At 36.8% G+C, this 20,283-nt stretch overlaps 1 protein-coding gene across 1 annotated transcript in view; it reads left to right on the top strand.

Annotated features, from left to right (window-relative positions):
- Positions 1–1,503: 1,503 nt before the first annotated feature.
- Positions 1,504–20,283, top strand: part of LOC107709680 (whirlin-like) — a gene marked incomplete at its 3' end in the record, with an annotated part of 25,542 nt that continues 6,762 nt past the window's right edge. The window contains exons 1-2 of the mRNA XM_016514262.1: positions 1,504–2,896; positions 16,862–17,080. Coding sequence (XP_016369748.1) covers positions 2,168–2,896; positions 16,862–17,080 — 948 coding nt within the window. The remainder of the gene's footprint in view (positions 2,897–16,861; positions 17,081–20,283) is intronic.

Genomic DNA, 20,283 nt, shown 5'->3' with positions numbered 1-20,283 from the left:
TTTATGAGCTTAGAGGATGACACGTGTGTTTTAACTGAGCTTCCACAGCAGCTGAAATCCACAGACTGACCTAAAACCTTGCTGGTTGCCTTTTGAGCACATTAGACAGCCTACATAATAAGGATAATTATTATTGTTTAAAACAATTCATGGACTGCCATGAATGTGCAGTATGGATTATGCAGCTTTTCTCAGCAGATGCAGTATTAGACACAGCCTCTGTGAGAGTTGGGTTCTCAAAACACCACCCTGATTTGAGCAAAGCTGTGTTTTAGATGTGATATTACTCTCTTTTCCCAGGCAGACACAAGGGATTAGAGAGCTTCAGGTATAAATGGAACTCTCTCAAATAAACCACACACACACACACACACACACACACACACACACATAAATGCGTCCAAACACTGCCCTCGTTTTGTAAATCTGTTCAAAACAGCTTTCACTGCCCCGTCTTAACTTAGGATAAGAAATCAACTGTAAGATTGAAATGTAAGGGCCTTTAGAATTTCATCTGCACTGAGATATTTCTTTTTAAAGTGTTCCAAAGGAAAATGTCAATCATAATCAGGTTTGGTTTTCATTAGTCATTACTGAAAAATGTATTTAGGTCACTACGATTCTGGAAGTTTTTCTGTATTTAATGGCTCTGGAACGATTGATTCTGATTGGTCAGTTGTGGCTTTGCTAGGTCAAATATTTTTGATCTCTAAATGGGATGTTCCACCATTGCCATACTGGCACAATTTTTATGTTTCATTGCAGATTGATAAATTAATCTTTTTTTAATTAAATATTAAATCATAAGTATGTTGCAGTGTTCGACAACTAAAATAAATATGTTCTAAGAACTTCTTGCTAACGTTACCATTAAATTATGAAATGTTCTCTGAACTTTCAAAATGTCCAGTATGTCTTGGTTATGGGAGCGTTCTATTTTATTATTTTACAGACATTATGGAAGTGTTACTTTTGACGACCACGAATGTCCAACTAAAATGTTTCAAATGCATTCTATAAACAATGTAAATAATACATATATAAACTTTGCGTAACTTTATATAAGACCAGTTTATATTTAACTTTGAATGAACATTCTATTAACGTTACTGAAAGAATGATCACCTTGGAGAACCTTGACAGAATGTTAACCAACGTTCTGAGAACGTCTCCTGTTAGCTGGGTTGTTGCTAGGCCAGCAGAATCTATAAGCGCTAATCTACAAGATAATGATTTATTACAAATCAAATCAACATTTCATGGGGCATGACAGCCAGAGCCAGTCATAATGTTATCGCCCTATCGTTGTTTATTTTTAAACAATGACAGGCTGGATGTACATGATACCTTAAAACAAAAAAAATGAATGAATGAATAACATTGAGAGGATCTGCCTATGACACATTCGTGTAAAGTTGAAATCAGGTGGCTGTGGTTTCGACTGTGTTTCCCTTTGAGAACTTTTACGTTAAGTGCGCAATGCTCTTTGGAAACGACTTATTTTTCAATTGATTAACGTCAATAGCCTGGTGGGCCTTGAACATTAAAAATAGCTCACGCACAGGAAAAATGTGGTTTAGTTTGTCCAAATGCGTTCCTCACAGTTGTTTGTTCCTAAGCAACAGAGGCGCCTCGCGCGTGCGTCATTTCCTCCAGAGCGCCGGGTCGGTATCTCATTACGGACTCAGTAGTAGCGACAAGCAATCCGAGCGAGCCACACTGACCAGACGCGCTGCTCTTCTGAGCGCAGCTGGCAAACTTTAAACGTTCTTGCTGTGTTTTAGTTTCTTTCTCGGAGCCGGACGCGTCTCTCCACCCGTTTCTCATCGCACAGTGTGTTACCAAAAGGATTAAAGTCACTATAACGGACGTCAAATCCTCGCGGGACTTAATTCGGGTTTGTTGTTTGCCTTTGGAAGAACAGTGTACTTTTTCCACTATTCAAAGTGATTATTAAACCAATTTCATTAATAATCAAAAGTTTCGAAACTGCATTGCACTAGCTATTCTGCGTTGTTAGTTTGAAGACTCAACTCAGCATGGCTGCTCTCACCACTGGTTTAACGCACGAATCGCGGTGCGCTTCTGTTTTTAGCAAGAGGCAGTGACCGTGCTCTGTTCCTAATGCCTGATGTGAAATCCCCCTGTGGTTTTGAGGTGTCCGAGAATGAGCACGGATCTGGAGCGCGCTTCTCTCAAGTCGGGCGCGAACTCCCTGGGCTCCGGTGGCCGCGCGCTTTCCGTTAACGTCAAGAAGTTGCACAACGCGCTCAACGTGCTGCTCGACGACTTCGAAAGGGAGCAGTTCATCCACTGTCTCAACGTTTACCACGCCAAACGCAATGTCTTTGATCTCGTGCAGACTCTCAAAGTCATTCTCAACACACCCAACAAGCGCCAACTCTTACCCATGCTGCGCCTGGTCATACCCCGCTCGGACCAGCTGCTGTTCGACCAGTACACATCGGAAGGGCTTTATCTGAAGACGGATCTGCTGGCAGCCAGTGTCAAGCACGAGTGCTCGGAAGACCTCAGCAGCACGAACGCGCATGCTGGAGCATCCTCCGTGCACATTCTGCACGAGTCCGAGCAGACCGGTCCTAGTCACGGATCCGTGCGCCAGGCTCTGGTTTTCAGCACCGCGGCTGAGGGGACAGCGCCAGCGCAGATGCAGGAAGCGCCTGATGAAATCCGTCAAGTTACGCTGAAAAGGAGCAAGAGCCACGAAGGCCTGGGATTCAGCATACGGGGTGGGTCAGAGCATGGAGTTGGCATCTATGTGTCTTTGGTGGAGCCGGGATCATCCGCTGAGAGAGAGGGGCTCAGAGTTGGAGACCAGATCATGCAAGTCAATAACATGGTGTTTGACCGAGTCACTCATGGAGAGGCAGTAAAGGTGATGTGTGATCTCTGTCTTAGTGTGTGTGAGTGAACGTGTGTTTTTGGCAGTTTTAAACATTTCACGTCGTAAGAAATCTTTTCTGGATCTGTTGAGTCTGAAATTATTCACTGAAAAAATGAAGACCCGTTATAAGGGACATGTTTGATGCACTTGCATATGTAATTGTTGGTCTTTTACCTTTTCTGACTGTTCTTTTAATCATGCAGAAACTTTCCCAGTGAAAACCAAATGGGACATACTGAATAAAGAATAATAGTATTAAAAAACATTAAGGATGGTTTGACTGCCCTCATATTGTCCTGTTAAAAATTATTAAACAATTTTAAAAAATCATTTATTTTTCTTTTAATTTCCGATCATTTCTGTTTTATAACTTCAACAAAGCAAAATCTAAATCTCTACTTCGTTGGGTGCACATACTTCTGGTGAGGAATCGCTGCTTTACAGATATCTGTCAGTGTGGCAGTGTGAGGAGCCCCAGTTGGTCTTTTCATTTTTACAGTGTTGACTCTCCTTCTTTGTACCAAACAGCCCCATTTGCTTTCCCCCTTCCTCCTCTCATCCTGTAAAGTCCTTTACCAGAGTCACAGCCCTGCAGAAAAATCTTTGACCAGAGTCCCAGTCAGAGTTACTGGCTTTAGCAGGGCTAAAATCAATCTTTAATTTTTTTTTCTTGCCCACTTGATTACACAGTACTGTGCACTAACTTTTGGCCTCAACCCCAACCCGGCCACTGGCAGTGTGACTAAACCATCTCACTTGCTCTCTTCTCTTCACATGGTCCTAATCCAGGTCTTTTTTTTTTTTTTTACACATTTGCTCTCATTCCCCATGTGTGACCAAAGGTAATTTCAGGAAATTGGATAATTGACTCAAAACGCCCCATTGGATCTGTGGTGCTGGTCTCAGGCATTGTGAAAAGAATTGGAAGTATGATGTTTTATCAACTGTAACGTCCAGTTAGAAATTTGCCTGTGGTGGAATCTATTATCATCTCTAATTTTAGTTCTAGATTTGAGAGTTAAATCATAGGTTACATAACAATTGAAGCTTATACAGTTTGCAGAAGAAGAGCAATGACAGGCAGCCACCTCACTCTTACTTTCCTCTCCTCTTTGCTCGCTCACTCTCTCTCTTTGACTATTTGTGTGGGCAGGCTCATTCTGTGTTTGTTTTATTTTTTATTTTTCAAGCGTTCATGTTAGACTGCTGAGGGAAGTGCAGCGTTCTTTTGTATTGTCCTTGCTTTGTTGTACTGCCTGTCTTACTCATGTCGCAGGCTTGTTTGCCTGTCAGAATTGAATTCACAAACTAAAAAAAGCACAGAGCAAATAACAATGTGAGTCAAATCGTTGCATGGAAGCTCAGTCCTGTATCAGCTACACTTGGCTTGGCACTATTCAGACAGTTTTTGCTTTCTGTCAATCACACCAGCAGTATCAAGTATAGCTGTTTAATTACATTAATATTGTATTTTATATAACGGAAGTTCAGGGCCTGACGTCTGTTTGTGAAGCTTGATTGAGCGAGTCAGTCTATCTTGATTGCAGGTTCCATATGGAGGGATTAAAAATGATTGACCATGCTTACTCAAAGTGCCAGCCTGTAAGCATTTCTAAATAAAGATGTTTGAGGTGAGAATTGGCCGTCTCACATTGCCTGTGAAGTTTACTATGAAGCCGAGGTGTGAATTAAGCTGATTTGACAATATCAGAGTTGTTAACATGATATCTTATGGAAGATGACATGACCTTTAGCTTTAAGGCACGCTTGTCCATGTTGCATCTTATTCTGGACGCACAGGACTGACCTACAAATTGGCCACCCAGGATTGTCACATTTTATTTATACAAAAAAAAAAAAAATCTGTGTTAACAGAATAATACACTGAAGATTTTAGGCATGCACGATTTTAGAAAAATTATTTTTCTGGAAAAATTGTGATTTCAAAATATGTTTGTTTTTAAGCTCTAGGTTGCGTTCAAAAAATAATAATATTTTAATTTTAATAATAATAAAATATTAAAATAAGAAATATTGCTGTTGTAGTAATTCACTGTTAAAAAGTATTAAAAAAATAGTATCGCTTTTTATCTCTCCTCTTTCCACTTCTGTTTCAGGTTTTTATAAACTATTTCTTACTATGTGTCAGTAAGTTGTTGTTATTTTAGCATGTGTGTTTGCCTCAGTGTTATTTTTTTAGGATTACTGATGAACTAATATACTTTGATTTGTATTAGTTATCTATTTTAGTTTTAGTTACAGTTGTAGTAATGTTGTCATTTTATTAGTTTTTTATTATGTCTATATAGGCTTTTTATTAAGTTTTACTTTCATTTAATTTGAGTTATTTCAGTACTTCAACATACAAAATGGAAATGAAATTATATATATTGAATGTATTTATATATATATATGTACATGTATATGTGTGTGGCTGTACATACACATATGTAGTTGTTTTTTGGTGTTTGGCTTAGTGTTATGTTAGAATCATTATTATACTCATACCTTTTGTTCTTTTAATATTTTGAATTGTTTTTAGCTTAATTTTTTTTGTTTTCATTTAAATGTTTTAGTTTTGAAATGTTGTTGTATGCATTTGTAATTTTTATTTAATTTCATATATGTGTATATATATATAGTATTTATAGAGTTTTAGCTTTTAGTTTTAATTACTTTTTCTTATTTGTAAGTCGCTTTGGATAAAAGCGTCTGCTAAATGACTAAAAGTAAAGTAACAGTAAAATAATGCAATAATAACAACAACATTTTTTCAACAGTACAACTGCAAAATTATAATACTAATATTTATGGTATTTATATATCCATGTCATCATTTTCAAACCTTAAACCATCAAGCTTGCATTTTGGTGGGAAACCATAGGGAGCATTTAAATCCTTTAGGTTTGGGAAGATGGTTGGGGTTCCCAAATGCAATCTATAAGCAACCGAAACAGAGTAGATGCAGAGATGTAGTTGTTGTGGAGCACCATTAGCTGCTCGTATGTAAATTAACGCAGTGCTCCACTTCACTATAAAACACACAGTACATATATTTATTTTATTATATATGTATCAGTAGCGTTTCCTCCAAGGAGGCATGGGAGGCACTGTGTCCTGAAAAATTTGGATGAGAAAAAAATTCATACTACTACAAAATAAAACAATGCAAATATGACATAAAAAGCTTATAAATCACACAATTTTCTAAAGAAAATCTGTGCAACAGCAACACCAAGCAGGTAAAGTTACAGCGGGAGACCGCGTCTCTCTCGCCTCCCCTGAGCCCATTGAGTTTTAACAGACCCCCTAAAGCCTGCGGTGGTAATTGAGAATGAATGGGGGAAAGTCACGTGAGAGGAGGCAATGCCTCCATCAAGATATGATGGGATATGACTGGTTATGTTCGGCTGTGATTGGTTCATGCGATAAATCCCAACTCTTGTGTTCGTGTCTGTTCTGAATTCACGAATCAGTCACAATGAACAATATAATGGTGTTAATGGGAAGACTGATTAAAAAAGCAAGTAAACAACTCACACACTTATATATATACATCACCATTTTGTCAAGTCAAAATCAAACTTCAAATGGCCTGAAAACATGATCTGAGGTTTTTTTTGTGAGAAATCAGCTTATTAAAATTAAAGGAACTTCTCCGCATCTGTGACCACTGACCAGCTCACCAAGCTCTAATGACTGATGTTCCAGAAATAAGTTTATTATGAAAAAGAACAGCTGAACATCAGTTCATAAATAAAACATATAATTGTTTAAATTAAAGATATTTTTAAATTTTTTTTACTGCTTTGAGTTGTTATTTTGGAATAAATGTAAAATGCTTAAAAACACAAAAATGATGAGATTTATACTTTGTTTATTTAACCAAGAAAATGTGACTTAGACATTAATTCACATTTACTAATAATAAAAAAAAAACTTAAATGTGAGGACTTTGCGAACCGATAGATGTAGAGTCAATTAGAGACCTCTTTTCCCCTCAGTTTTAGCTGAGAGGCTTCTAGAAAGAGAATAGCGTAGACCACCATGATGTTGCAAAGTGCTTTTCAAAAACAAAAACTCAAAACAGACCTACTGTAAGTATGAATAAATAACTTATTTCTAATGCAAGACCTTGTATGAACATTAAAGCTTGACAGTCTGATTATTCTACATTATTTACCAACACATGCTTGTTTTATGGTTCCACTGGAGAATGGTAAAAAATGTACTGTAAAAAAATCCAACTTGCAAAAAAAGTGACCTTACTTAAATAAATGCGTACGTTTTTGTTCAAAATCTGTCCAAATGTTGTCCAATCTGAGTCTTTTGAACATACAGTTTTAGAAAGAACAATCAAGTTCCCGGCATGCTTTGCTGCTTGATCTAATTATGTGGCAATTATTATTAAAAAAAAAAAGATTATTGCTTTTCATTTTACTGGCTTAATTTATTTTGCTGTTGATGTTGTTACTGTTAGTTAGATGTTAACATGGTTCAGAGTTCATATTTTTACTGAATTAGCAATTGTTGATATCACTGTTTTTGAGATTTGTGTGTAAAATTATATGTGCATCTCATTGCAACTCTGGGATTTAATATATTTACCTATCAGGGTAATATGTTTGTCTCTAGTTTTAATAGGCAAATAATAAAATCAAAATCAAACATGATGAAAGAATAAGGTTTGTATTTTTAAGTTCTTTAGATGAACAAAAGTTTTCAGTTGTTTGCGTTAAATTAGCATTGACTGTAATAGGTTGCCTTATTTTTAGTTAGGTCAGTTTAAGGTGTTTTAACTTTTTTACAGTGTCGATAACAAAGTGAGTCTGAGTCTGCACTAGGGGAATTAAACTTGTTCTTTATAATTACCTTCTTGTAGAGCATGAACATTTGTAGTTTGTGGTCATAGATTGCCTGTGCACACACCTCTGGCCTTCCTGCTGGGTTTGAATGAACTAGTTGATTTCTTTTTTGCTGGCTTGTGTGCCCTGTCTCTTCTTCTGCCTCCTGTTATCACTGGCGAATGACTACATCTCACTTTGTCACACTCTGCACTCATTTAGAATACAAATTCACTCTGTCTCATACCTTAAACCTTGTTCTTCATTATTCTGTCATGCAATTTAAAAAATGTTTTGGCCATTAATTGGCAGATAGATATGCATATTATTTCTTAACAGATGATCAGTAATGATTGTGTCATGTCAATGATTATAGCTTGGTATGAACTGATTTTTTTTGATGAGTTAGACCACAAAAATGCCAGGAGTTTTTTAAACTAGTGTCTACTTCAGAAAATTGTAAGATCATTTTGATTTTGTTTAATAATTTTAGTCACTGCATAATTCCCATACTACCATTTGTGTTATGGTACTGTAAAATAGTAATAATGCAAAAGGTGTGTCCAAAAATTTGTCTGGTAGTGTAAATGTTGGTTATTTCATTAGTGCTTTACAAAGTTGTGTAATTAAAACTGTGGGTGTTTTAGAATGGCTGACTGAGTTGTTGTGAAGTGCGAGGCATTAATCATCTTTAGCTTCACTGATGAGCTGTTTTGCTCTTTGTATAAAGCTCTACCTACCAGAACAATTTGAAATGCTGTGAAATGAAGCACTGCAACAAGCTACTGTTCGACCTCTGTCGTGACACTTGGCTGCCTGTTTAAATTTCTTTCTGTTTATGTTTGCTTCACTTTGATCTCCTTCTATTCAAGCCCCAAAACAGCAATTACCACAGTGAGGACAGCGGTTTCGTACTGATGAGTTGGTAAACTTGTCTACTATTGTTGCTGCCTGCTGGCCTTGACAGATATTAGATCAATCTCGCAGCACGTAGACGTCCGATTCAAGGTATCAGAACGTGTCTGACTGCTGCCCTTGGAAGTGACACATACTCCATCTGTACTAAGTGCCTGGCTGTGCATATGCTGCATTTTTTGCGCTGAATCATGTCAGTGAATCAACAGTGAAGCACAGCGGTGAAGCACAGCGGTTTTTATTGAAATTGAATCGAAATGACTGAGTTTAAGACATGAAGCTACAAGAGAGACCAAGAGCAATTGCTAATGGTAGACAAAGGTAATTCTCCATGCATATGGAAGGTGACAGCAAATTGATCTGCCCTTTTAGTTACCTTATTTTATGGTACTACCCAGCCAATTCCATGTTCCTCTGCAAAACCAGTTTTGTAACCCAATTTTTAACCCAAAACAGAGAGAAAAAAAACTCTCAGTCGCCTGCCTGAATGAATATTGCTTTCTCTGAATTGAATGTTTGGTTCAAATTTTTTATCCGTGAAAGCTGAATGCTTTCATGTGCATTTTCTAAGTGGTGCATTTCGCTGTTAAACTCTCTTACTGTTTGGGGGTGTTATCCAGTCTTGGGTCTGTCAGATTGCTTTCAAAAGCTGAACGAAAAGGTGAGGAAGAGCCTTCCTGAGTTTATAGCGACTAAAACATTTGTAGCAGAGCTGTGTGGTCATGTGTTATATGCAGTGTGAATGTACAAAAAGTGAGAGACAGAGAAAGTTTGTGTTAGGCAGGGATTAAGTAGACTTACAGTGGATTGATTAGAAGTGCTTAAGTGGATTTAGCTTTAGTTAAACATTCTTTTAAGAATTTTGTAAGTAGCCTGTTGGCAGTACAATTTGTAAAAAGAGAGCATGGATTTAAAGACGTCTTTCCTGTGCTAACCAAGGAGGTCTTACAATAACCTGAATAGAGAGAGAGAGAGCCATTTCCATTCGTATTTCCAGTATTTCCATTTATCTCATTGGTAGTTTTTTATTTTATTTTATTTTGCCAGAATATATTGTTACTTTAAATAGCTATCAGTAGGGAAACATGGTTTTTGCTAGCATAATAGTGTAGCTATGCCATCTAGCAGGGAGTGATGCTAACTGGCTAATTTCTGACCACTGTAGTGCTGTTTCTCATTCTTGAGAGAAGTTGATTGGACAAAAATGTGTAGTGCATGATGAGTCATGAATATTTTGGTCTTTTATTCCCATAGGAGACCAGTATTTACTAAATGTATACAAGTATGCATGTTTGGGGTCAGAAATATTTTTCATTGTTTTGTTTTTTTATATTTTTTTAGAAAGAACTAAATTATTCTGCAAGGACACATTAATGTGATTATAAAACATGCATTGTGTTACAAAAGATTTCTTTGTCTATTCATCAGAGAATCCTGAAAATAAAAGTATCACAGTTTCCCTCAAAATAATAAGCAGCAAAACTATTTTCAACACTGATAGTAAGAAATGTTTCTTGAACACCAGATCAGCATATTAGAATGATTTCTGGAGGATCATGTGACACCAAAGACTGGAGTAATGGTTGCTGAAAATTCTGATTTGCCATCACAAAAATAATTAAAATTTTAAAATATTTGAATTAAATTAAAATAATATTTCTCAATATTATTTTTCAATTTTTTAAGTTTTAGACATGCCTATTAACTTTTAGAGGGTACATATGACAGTGTATATCTAGAAAGCAATAATTCACTGTCAAAGTGACTGTAAGTACAGTATACACTTCATTGCCGAGCTTAGAGTGCGAGCTATGCTTAAAAATAATTAATCCTAAAGAAAAGCAGAGGAGAGCGATGAGCTTTTCATCTAGGGCATCTTTTTTTAATCTGTTTTTTTTTTTCTATTATTATTCTTATTTGTAAGCCATACCATTATTCTCCAGTGCTGTTATGTGACTGTGTACTGAACACATCTAAAATCAAAATTTATACTGACGGTAATAGGTGCTATCGGTATTTTAATGGAGTGTGCGTCTTTTATTTGCTTGTCTTCACACTGCGTTTCCACAGTTAATGGAACAATAAACAAGCAAATTAAAATATTGGCAACCCAGGTGACTCAAATGCTCTGTGATCCTCAAATCTCTTCTTTTAAAGAATGAGGAGAGTTAGAAATAAACAAGTCTCTCTTGTTTTCAGACTTCACAGTAAATAAGTTGCTTTGTGTTATAAGCTCCTTTTGGGCATGTTTGCAACTTTTTGTATTTATCAGCCGCTGAAAATGAACATACTGTATACAGTAAACCTTATCTGCAAACAGAGATAACGTTTTTATTTATCTCACCTACCTTTGCTGCCTTCAAACTTTTCAAGTGAGATAATTTCGTGCCTCCCTGGAGGCATACGCTCTTGACCTTTTCCTTTCTGAATGGGTCATGAAATTTGAAAAGTCCTCTGCCCTTCCTTCTACACAATATGAGTCCTCTATCCAGATTTACAGAGAATGAGTAACAAATGAAGGCTTGACAAATGAGCTGAGGTACAGAAATGAAACTGAGAGGAAAGAATGAAAAGCATGAGCTTGATTTATCACATGAGGTAGAATGTTTTAAGATTTGCTCTTTTATGGCAGGTTTAGTGCTCTGATGTCCCTAAAGATCTTTATGTAAGATATTTAGCATCATCAGTGTGTTTTAGCGATAAGCTAATCTGACAGAGGGAAAGCTGAGATGTATGTTCAAAAAAGTTTCTCATGTTAAAGAGTGAAGGCTGTCTTTTCTTGACATTTTTTTTTTCAGTGGTGTGCTTCAGACCTACTTTTTCTTTTTACTGTTTAATGGTGTTTCTAGGTCTGAAGTCTTCAGGGGGTAGTGCACATATTGCGAAGCTTTTACGGGCTGTTCCGAAACTGTCCACAGATCCCTGTGGTTTAGGACACTGAAACTGCGACAGAAAACATTGTGTTTAATTATTAATCCTCGTAAAACTGGATTACAGTGCTTTTTATGGTACCTCTTTACACTTCAACCTGAAAAGTCACCTACAAGATTCAAAGTGTTTCATCATTAATTGCAGTTTGTACAGTATTATGGGATACCTGTACAGTTGTGCTATATTAACAGCCGGTTTGTAGATTCAATTAATTTGCAGTTGTGATGATTGATATGCAAAAAGGAGACCGACTGAGAGCAGAATAAGCTCAGATAAAGCCCAGAGGACGGGCCACATCTGTAGTCAAATCTCCGGGTTATCATCATTTTTTGAAAATGTAATATCACAAATGAGATCTCTTCAACATTTCAATTATTTTCCCCTTTTTTTTTTTTTTCTCATGAGAGAAAAACCCCAAAGACACCTCATGTGTCTCTTATCACACAGATATCACATAGTCTGTGATCAATAGTAAGAGATTTAAATATGAACATTTATTACATTCTTACAATGATAAAAATGTTCTGAACTATTTTATCCACGTTTTGTATTAATTATGTAGCTCTATAGTCTTTTTTTAGGAACACCCATTGGAAGTACTTGACTTGAAATCTGCCATCTTTTACACAACATTTGGAGTGGTAAATATGATGAGTGGGGGAATCCGAGTCTTTGGCTTTACAGGAGCTGGAACATAGGCAGGAGGAGCACACACCTCAGCAATCCGTGAACAAGGAGGAACGTTAGGTGGCGATATGAACCAAGTATGCAAACGGCCTTTGAACAGAAGAAGAAGAAAGAAGTAGTATGGCACGCTTTTTCTTAGCGTTCGTTTCCATAGTGACTCATCGATTCATTGCTCTGTTGAGAATGTCTTGCGTGTTAACCAGGAACTTACTCTGGGTTGAATGAACTTACTCCCGGACGCGTTTTTGGAACCAACACAACTCAAGTAAGCAAGGTTTGGGTTAATCCACCGAGAGTTCAGGGTTTAGCAGATGGTAAATTAACCTTGCTTTCTGGAATACACCCCTGATGTAAAGTTAGATACTCGCCTTTCATGGTTTGCTTCATGTTTCACAAACACGTTTGATACCATGTGTACATAACGGATAGAAATGAATCATTTTGAATTCGGATGTAGTCATTTTTGGGTTTAATGTTCACAATATACAGTATTCGCTTGTTTTGTTTAGGCTACTTTCGTGTTATCTTTTCAAATTGAATGTGTGACATGCACCTAAGATTTGGGCTTTATTATGACAAGTTTCCCTGCTGTACTTGAAGGCAGCATAATAACTCTGAAGCTAGTGGTAAAAATGACATCACTACAATATTGATTGGCTGATGGGGGCACAAGACATGCGTAGTCCCTTCAAACCCTTCAATAGTGACTGTGCTGAACAGTGAATACAATTTGGCAGACTGAAAAAAACATCAATGCAATTTGTGTGTATTTATATACTTACGATTGCGAATTTTGTTTCATCAGAATAAACAGTAAATTGTAAATGGACGTCAATTAAAAAAAGATACCTTTTAGCTCAATAATGGTGCAGTTACAGAATCTGCCTGCAGGGGCAAACATTCTATGCTAACTAGTCAAACCTTGACCATTTTGGTTGTAACCTTTCCACCATTTTAATTTTAAAATCCATTTACTGTCAGCTTTCAGTGTTTGCGTCTGTGGCGGCAGATTTGCATTGCTTAGAATGAGTAAGCAGACCCTTCCGTGTTAAAGGCTGTGAGGCCATTGTTTAGTCATCGTCGACTCTGTCACCACTCATTATATCCAGGTCAGCACAGGTCTCAGTTGGCGTCTGGTCGGGTAGGAGCGGGGAATAGGATTGTTACACGTTCTTATCGGAAGAGGGCTACGTCTGCTGAGGGTCAGCACAGAAATGTCAGGTGTGTCCTTTGCTTCTGTGATGAAGAGACACTGGCTTATGGTTTATGAAGAGACACTGGCTTATGGTTTATTCACTAAAGCTGTCAGACGCCCTCATTTTCACTCTCACTCTCTCTCCTATCTGCCTATGTCTCCCTCTTTTTTGTTTTTTGAGTGTTACTTTCTTGCTGAAGTTTGAAGAATTAGTTTAAAGAGGTGTTTTGTCTCTGGGAGGCTGTGAATGCGTCCCTTTAAGACAAATCATGGATGTGGCCATTTTGGTAATGCCTCCAGGTATTTTCAAGCAGTTCCTACCTACTTGAATGGTGAATGGTGTTTTTGTGGGTGTGTATGTGTGTGTTTAAAAGAAATCTCTTATGCTCCCCTAGTAAAATGTAATATATTTAAAAGACATTTATTTCATACTACGTATAGGCCTAGTTCAAATCAATTACTGACATGTTGCTGATATAGTTTGAGACTTTAGTCTTTGCAACTTCAGGGATCTTATCTATGCACAATCAGCTTGTAACACTCCAAAGAGAAAGGAAAACTTGAAATCGCATCATATGACCCCTTTAAACTTTATTTGGAGTACTATCTGTGCACAATGCACGTTTCTTAACATTAAGCCTAAAATGTGTTTTAATGTCACTATTGATGAGGATTGTATGGTTTTCGAATAAAATTGGTCTTTAAATGCTAAATATTTTAAATGTACCAAAAGTATACTTGAAGTAGTTCCACTTTAGCGCAATCAAATATACTTCAGTATATCTTTAGTTGGACTTCAGCACTACTTCTGCACAATAAGTTTTCAATTTAGCAAAATTTAAGTATACCAGTTTAGTTTACTAAAAGTACAATTGCAGGGTATTTTATTAAGTACATAAATATGTAAATGTATTTGTAGTAGACTTAGCATGAAATATTTATTTTTTGCTAGGCTGCATTTATTTGATCAAAAAATACAGCAAAAACAGAAATATTTTGAAATATTATTACAATTTAAAATAACTTTTTTCTCATTTAAAATATATTTAAAACGTCATTTATTCCTGTGATGCAAAGCTGAATTTTCAGCAGCCATTTCTCCAGTCTTCAGTGTCACGTGATCCTTCAGCTTAATATTGTTCTGGAAATCTTTTTCTTTTCCAGCATACTTTCATGTAAAAAGTTTTTTTAAATGTCCACTGCATGGCCATCTTGGTAACTATATCTAGTCATGCAAACACTCTAATCTACTTGAATGGGGAAACTCTGAAATATCCAAAATTGGTTGTCAAGATCATGTTCCACTTCCATAAATTGGTAATAAAATTTAGACAAAATTTGATATTGTATATTGTTGTGCTGCTTTAGCAGTATTTTCAGCTTGATTCAGCTAATGCTCATTCATATGATAGAATAAACAAACTTTTACCAAACTTCTTTTAGCTGTTAGACAGTACATCCATTCCTACAGTCACCATATTGAGCATTGCTTTTCTTATTTAGCTGTAAGTCGGACTACTACAGCTGCCATATTTAGCACTCCTTTATTTTCTATTTCAAATATATTCGAGTAGTAAGTCTCTTCTCCTTATAATGTCTCTAGTAAGGTTTACTAGTTCGATGTTTGAGGTTTGATGAAATTAAGAATCTCTTTGACATCTGGAAAGCTTGTTATTTTTGAAAATACATTTTGAACCCTCTTACTCTTTCTCAAGATAGAATAACGTGACTCAGCCGCTGTACATCCACACAGCACTGAGTCTCTCTCCTATTCCGTCTCTCTTACTCAATGGCTATAAACTCCCCACATACTGTCTGTTATGTAAGAGATCTGCTCAGTAGCTCTGCTAGCTGTCCATGCTGTTGTTTTTGCACACTGAGGTGTTGTTATGTAGCTGACCACATTTGGTCAAGTGCTCCAATCAGAGGCTGCAGATGAAATGCTCCACGCGGTTTCACAGGTTTGGTGCTCGTATTTTTAGCCCCCTGCCTACCTTTGCTCAAAAGTGTTTGTGAGTGCAGTTTTAAACCAGGACACACATGCCATTGTTCATAATTCATGCAGCAACAGCAGCACCAGAAAAAGCAACACTGAATGTGTTGTTCTGCTCCAATTAAACATTTATGTTAATCTATGTAGATCCATGTAAATGACCAACATGGGTGCTTCTCTGTGAGCGAGCCAGAGGGATTTCATTCACTTGCGTGGCTCTGTCTGCTCATACATTTTTGCCAGTGAATGCTTTTGAGAAGCTTTCTGAAGATCAACATGTTTCATATATGTCTCTAATCGTTCTTACTCATAATCTTTGTAGTGCTTCCTCTTTGTCTTGATCATTTGAAGTTAGTGTCAGCGAGTTTCTCCAATGAGAATCAGTGGCTACTGTTCATATTCTCTCTGTAGCACTGACTCAGGCAACCCTGTCTTTCTATACCCATCTTGCTCTTTATTCTTTTTCTTCCCGTCCTCCTCTTGTCTGCTTTGAGGAAGCCCAAACACAGAGTTGCAAATACTGTTGGAAATACTTCTAAGTGATTTGATCCAATCTCTCCAAGGGACTTCAAAATCTGGTGTCTGTCTGAACCTTCTGCTCAGTGCAGGGAGGTGGTGTCTGTATCTGCAGTCGCACTGAAAAAACAACTCCCAACCCCACTGAGACGTCCAGCTCTGTCCCTATAAAGCATATTAAATGTCAGAGATGGATGTCTGTGGACATTTCTAGAGATGAGAGCAGTACAGGGAGGTGGTGGGACTGATTTACATGACTTGAGGCAATTCACAAGAGACCTGCACTAGAGTCCGTAAGATCTTTTATTGGACTTGTTTGGCTCTTGCAGGCCATGAACGCAGAAACACTTCTACAGTAGGTCAAATCACTGTGCAGTCTTGAGGAGGAGAAAATTACAGCTGAGATATACAACCCACCTTTCGTATTAAAGCTATAGTGTGTAATTTCTGCTCACGTAAACATTTTATGGGTCTTTGAATTTTCATTAGACATTATAACTGAATTTTGGTGAAGTGTTTACCCTTTTCAATAAAATCAATCTATAAATGATTTATATATATTTTTTATTTGTATATTTATAATTGTGTTATTTTATTATAATTAAAATGATTTATTATCCTATCTTATAGATTTGAATCAAGTATTAGCCAGTGTTACTTTGGTATTATTTATATGCTATTAGTATTTATTAATATTTTAAATGAGCTTTTATTTTTATATTTTGAGGTTTTTATTTTGAGGTGTTATTAAATCTCTAATGTTGAAACAGAAATAACTTTTAGAGAGGGACAATTATTTATTTATTTATTTCCTCTTCATTCTACATTCTTGTTCCCTCCTTTCTTGTCCTCATCCATCTGTTTTCCCTTCACAGGTATTGAAAGGCTCTAAGAAGCTCTCCATGTCGGTCTGTTCTATGGGACGGATCCCAGGTGGTTACGTGACCAATCATGTGTACACATGGGTGGACCCTCAGGGCCGCAGTGTGTCCCCACCACCAGACTTGCTGGAGCAGCATGGCTCAGGAGGAAGACACTCGGACATCCAGCAACATGGCCACACACACATTCGGCACGAGGGTGCTGAGAAGAAGGTGAGTGTAAACGAGTGCTCATGTTGACAGATTGAGTGGAACGTAAGCAATTTAAAATTCAGGGTGATGTTGTAAAATGCTAAACATCTGTGGCTTTTCCCTCTATGTGTTGTGTCACTCAGTTTATTCATATTTAAAATGACAGCTCTAACGAGCGTAGAAATGATAGTAATGCCTCAGTGATTCCTCTCTGCTAACTGCAAACCAGCTCTGCAGGGGTTTTTCTCTCTGTAGGTGCATTAACACACACACACACACACAATGTGATTGGAGCAGGATAGATAGACGAGGAAAGAGAGAGGAGTGATTCTATGGATGGCGATAGTAAGAGGAGAAGAAGGGTGAAGCGTTTGTTGGAGAGGCAGATTTTTAAGCCTGCTGGAATCTGGTCGCACCCATTACTAATGATAGGCCTGTCTCAGTGCTTGTTAGGACAGCTGTCCTGGGCTTGTTTCTCTCTCTAGCTGCGTAAACACACACACACACACACACACACACACACACACACACACACACACACATCAACTTTCCCCACTATGCCCTCTCACACCTTCATCCCATATTCTGCCTCTTCAGCTAAAAATGCCCAAAGGACAGCAGTCACCAATCACAACACTGCCGACAAGGTCTGAACAGTCCTAAACAGTTGCCACTAAATGTACTAAATACAACATCTGTCAGTGACTCACAAATTTAAGAATGTATCATCAGAGGTTTATATTGCATATCTAAAGGTTCATTTCCACATGGAAGAATTTTTTTTAGCCATGTGGCATCACAAATGTGTAATACTCACTGCATAGAGCCAGAAAAGTGAAAATAAGTAAAAAATCACAGCTAAATAATCATATTGTTAGAGAGATATATTTTATGTATATTTAATAATAATATTAAATTATAATATTTGTAAAAAATAATGCAAAATAAGTTTCACTTCATTCACTTGCAAAGGACAGATGCGGACCTTATTTTGGACCTTAAAGGGATCGTTTACCCAAAAATGAAAACGTTGTCATCATTTACTCACTCTCACGTTGTTCCAAACCTGTATGAGTTTCTTTCTTATGTTGAACATAAAAGAAGATATTTTGAAGACTGCTGGTAATCAAACAGTTGATGGTCGCTATAGTATTTCTTTCCCTACTATGAAAGTCAATGGGGACACCAACTGTTTGGTTCTTCAAAATACCTTCTTTTGTGTTCAACATAAGAAAGAAACCTATACAGGTTTGGAACGACATGAGGGTGAGTAAATGATCACAACATTTTCATTTTTGGGTGAACTATTCCTTCAACTGCCTATAAAATCACTTGCAAAACCTATAATGCCATAAACTCAAACACAGAGATTTTCACTCATAATAACTGTCTAAACTCCAGACAATGGTTAATTCAACAACAAAAACTGTTTATTTCTTCAGATTTGATTATGGATGACTCAAGGTAGCCCTAATTACAAGCACTGACAGTGATCTATTTGTTTTGGATGGAGGCAGTGGAGCATGTTAGCTGCAGAGATTCTTATCAGGGGTCTGTGCTGTTTTGGCTCAGATGTGGGGCTGCTGAAAGAGTATTTCAGGCACGCTTTGGGCCTGGCTCACCTGAAATGCTCTCTATGTCAATGTGATTGATATGACCCATTTGAACTATCATTTGAGTTCAGATGAACTAGCCAAATCCATATTACCCATTTATCACACTACGTGTAATGCATGAGGAATGAATAAGGATGTCTGTTTACTGAATTGTGTCTACACATGTACATTTGTGTTTAATAATATTGGTATTTTAGTGCTTACTGCAGAGCTGACATTTAAGGTCATGAGACACTTTGCAGTACACTAAGCAGTACATTACATCAGTGTAACCAATCAGACAAAACTATGAGGGATTGTGAAATGTGTGCATGACTATGTAAGAGGTCAGAAAGTGGCTGCATCATTACGCTACAAACAGACACAGAATGTACCCTCATATTTAGTCTGAATAATGCTGAGGAGAATCATATCTGGATTCTGGGAATCTGTTCATTGTTTTAGTATGAAACGATGTAAGACAAATGAGAACTGATGAAACATAATCACCTCAAACCCACAGTCAAGCCCGTAGAGAGGTGATAAACACAGCTTTAATTGATTTGTTGGTAAATGTTCATCAGGGTTTAGATGCCGCAGTGGTTGGTTGGGCTGCATTCCAGACTTGAATCTGATTGGTATTTCATTCAGGTCGAACATCACTAGAATCCTAACGGGTGGGTGAGTCAATTTATAGTCACCTCCTCTTCATTGCCTCAGCATTTTCCTTTAGTAATGGGGCGTCCATAACTGATGAGCGAAATGAAGTGTGCAACCACAGTCTCAACTAGGGGGTAAATATCCCACTCGCTAACCAATAATCCACTGTGTCGTACGTGTTCAATTAAAGTACTGGAGATCTGCTACTTTGAAGCTGTGCTTGTAAAATGTGCAGCAGTGTGTCTATATTTAGTATGTACTGTAAATTATTTCAGTATGCAGTCTAGGCATGGGCCGGTATGAGATTTTGACGGTATGATAACCTTAAGCAAAAATATCACGGTTTCACGGTATCACGGTATTGTCGTTAAAGCTTATTTTTAAATGACTGGGTAAAAAAAAAATTTTTTTTTTTACTTTTTTCCTCTGAACACAATATATTTTGTTTTTGAGCAACATACAGAATATCAGGAACAGTAGAATTTGTTTATTTTTTCTTTAATTTGTTTCATAAAAAGAAGAAAAATAAAGACTGACATCTTTATGTAACTTAAATCTGTAATTACAGTTTTCACGGTATCACGGTATTGTCGTTACAGCTCTAAAATGTTATTTTTAAATGACTGGGTAAAAAAAAAGAAGCTTTTTTCCACTGAACACAATATATTTAGTTTTTGAGCAACATACAGAATATTAGGAACAGTAGAATATTTGTTTATTTTTCTTTGATTTGTTTCCTAAAAAGAAGAAAAATAAAGGCTGACACCTTTATTTAACCTAAATCTGTAATTTCAGTTATTTAATTTAAGTTATATAATTCATATACATATCATTTATATAATTTCATATAATTTAGTTATATAATTTCATATACATAATTTGATTTAATAATAACCCAATTTGAAGCAAAAACAGAATGTTCTGACTAGCTTTGTGAAATTAAACTACATGCCTGAACGAAACAAACAG

This window comes from Sinocyclocheilus rhinocerous, unplaced genomic scaffold, assembly GCF_001515625.1.
Source record: "Sinocyclocheilus rhinocerous isolate Xijiao unplaced genomic scaffold, SAMN03320098_v1.1 scaffold2161, whole genome shotgun sequence".
In the NCBI taxonomy this organism is placed as follows: Eukaryota; Metazoa; Chordata; class Actinopteri; order Cypriniformes; family Cyprinidae; genus Sinocyclocheilus; species Sinocyclocheilus rhinocerous.
Note: the sequence above shows the minus strand (reverse complement) of the source record. Positions and strands in the feature narration are given on the sequence as shown.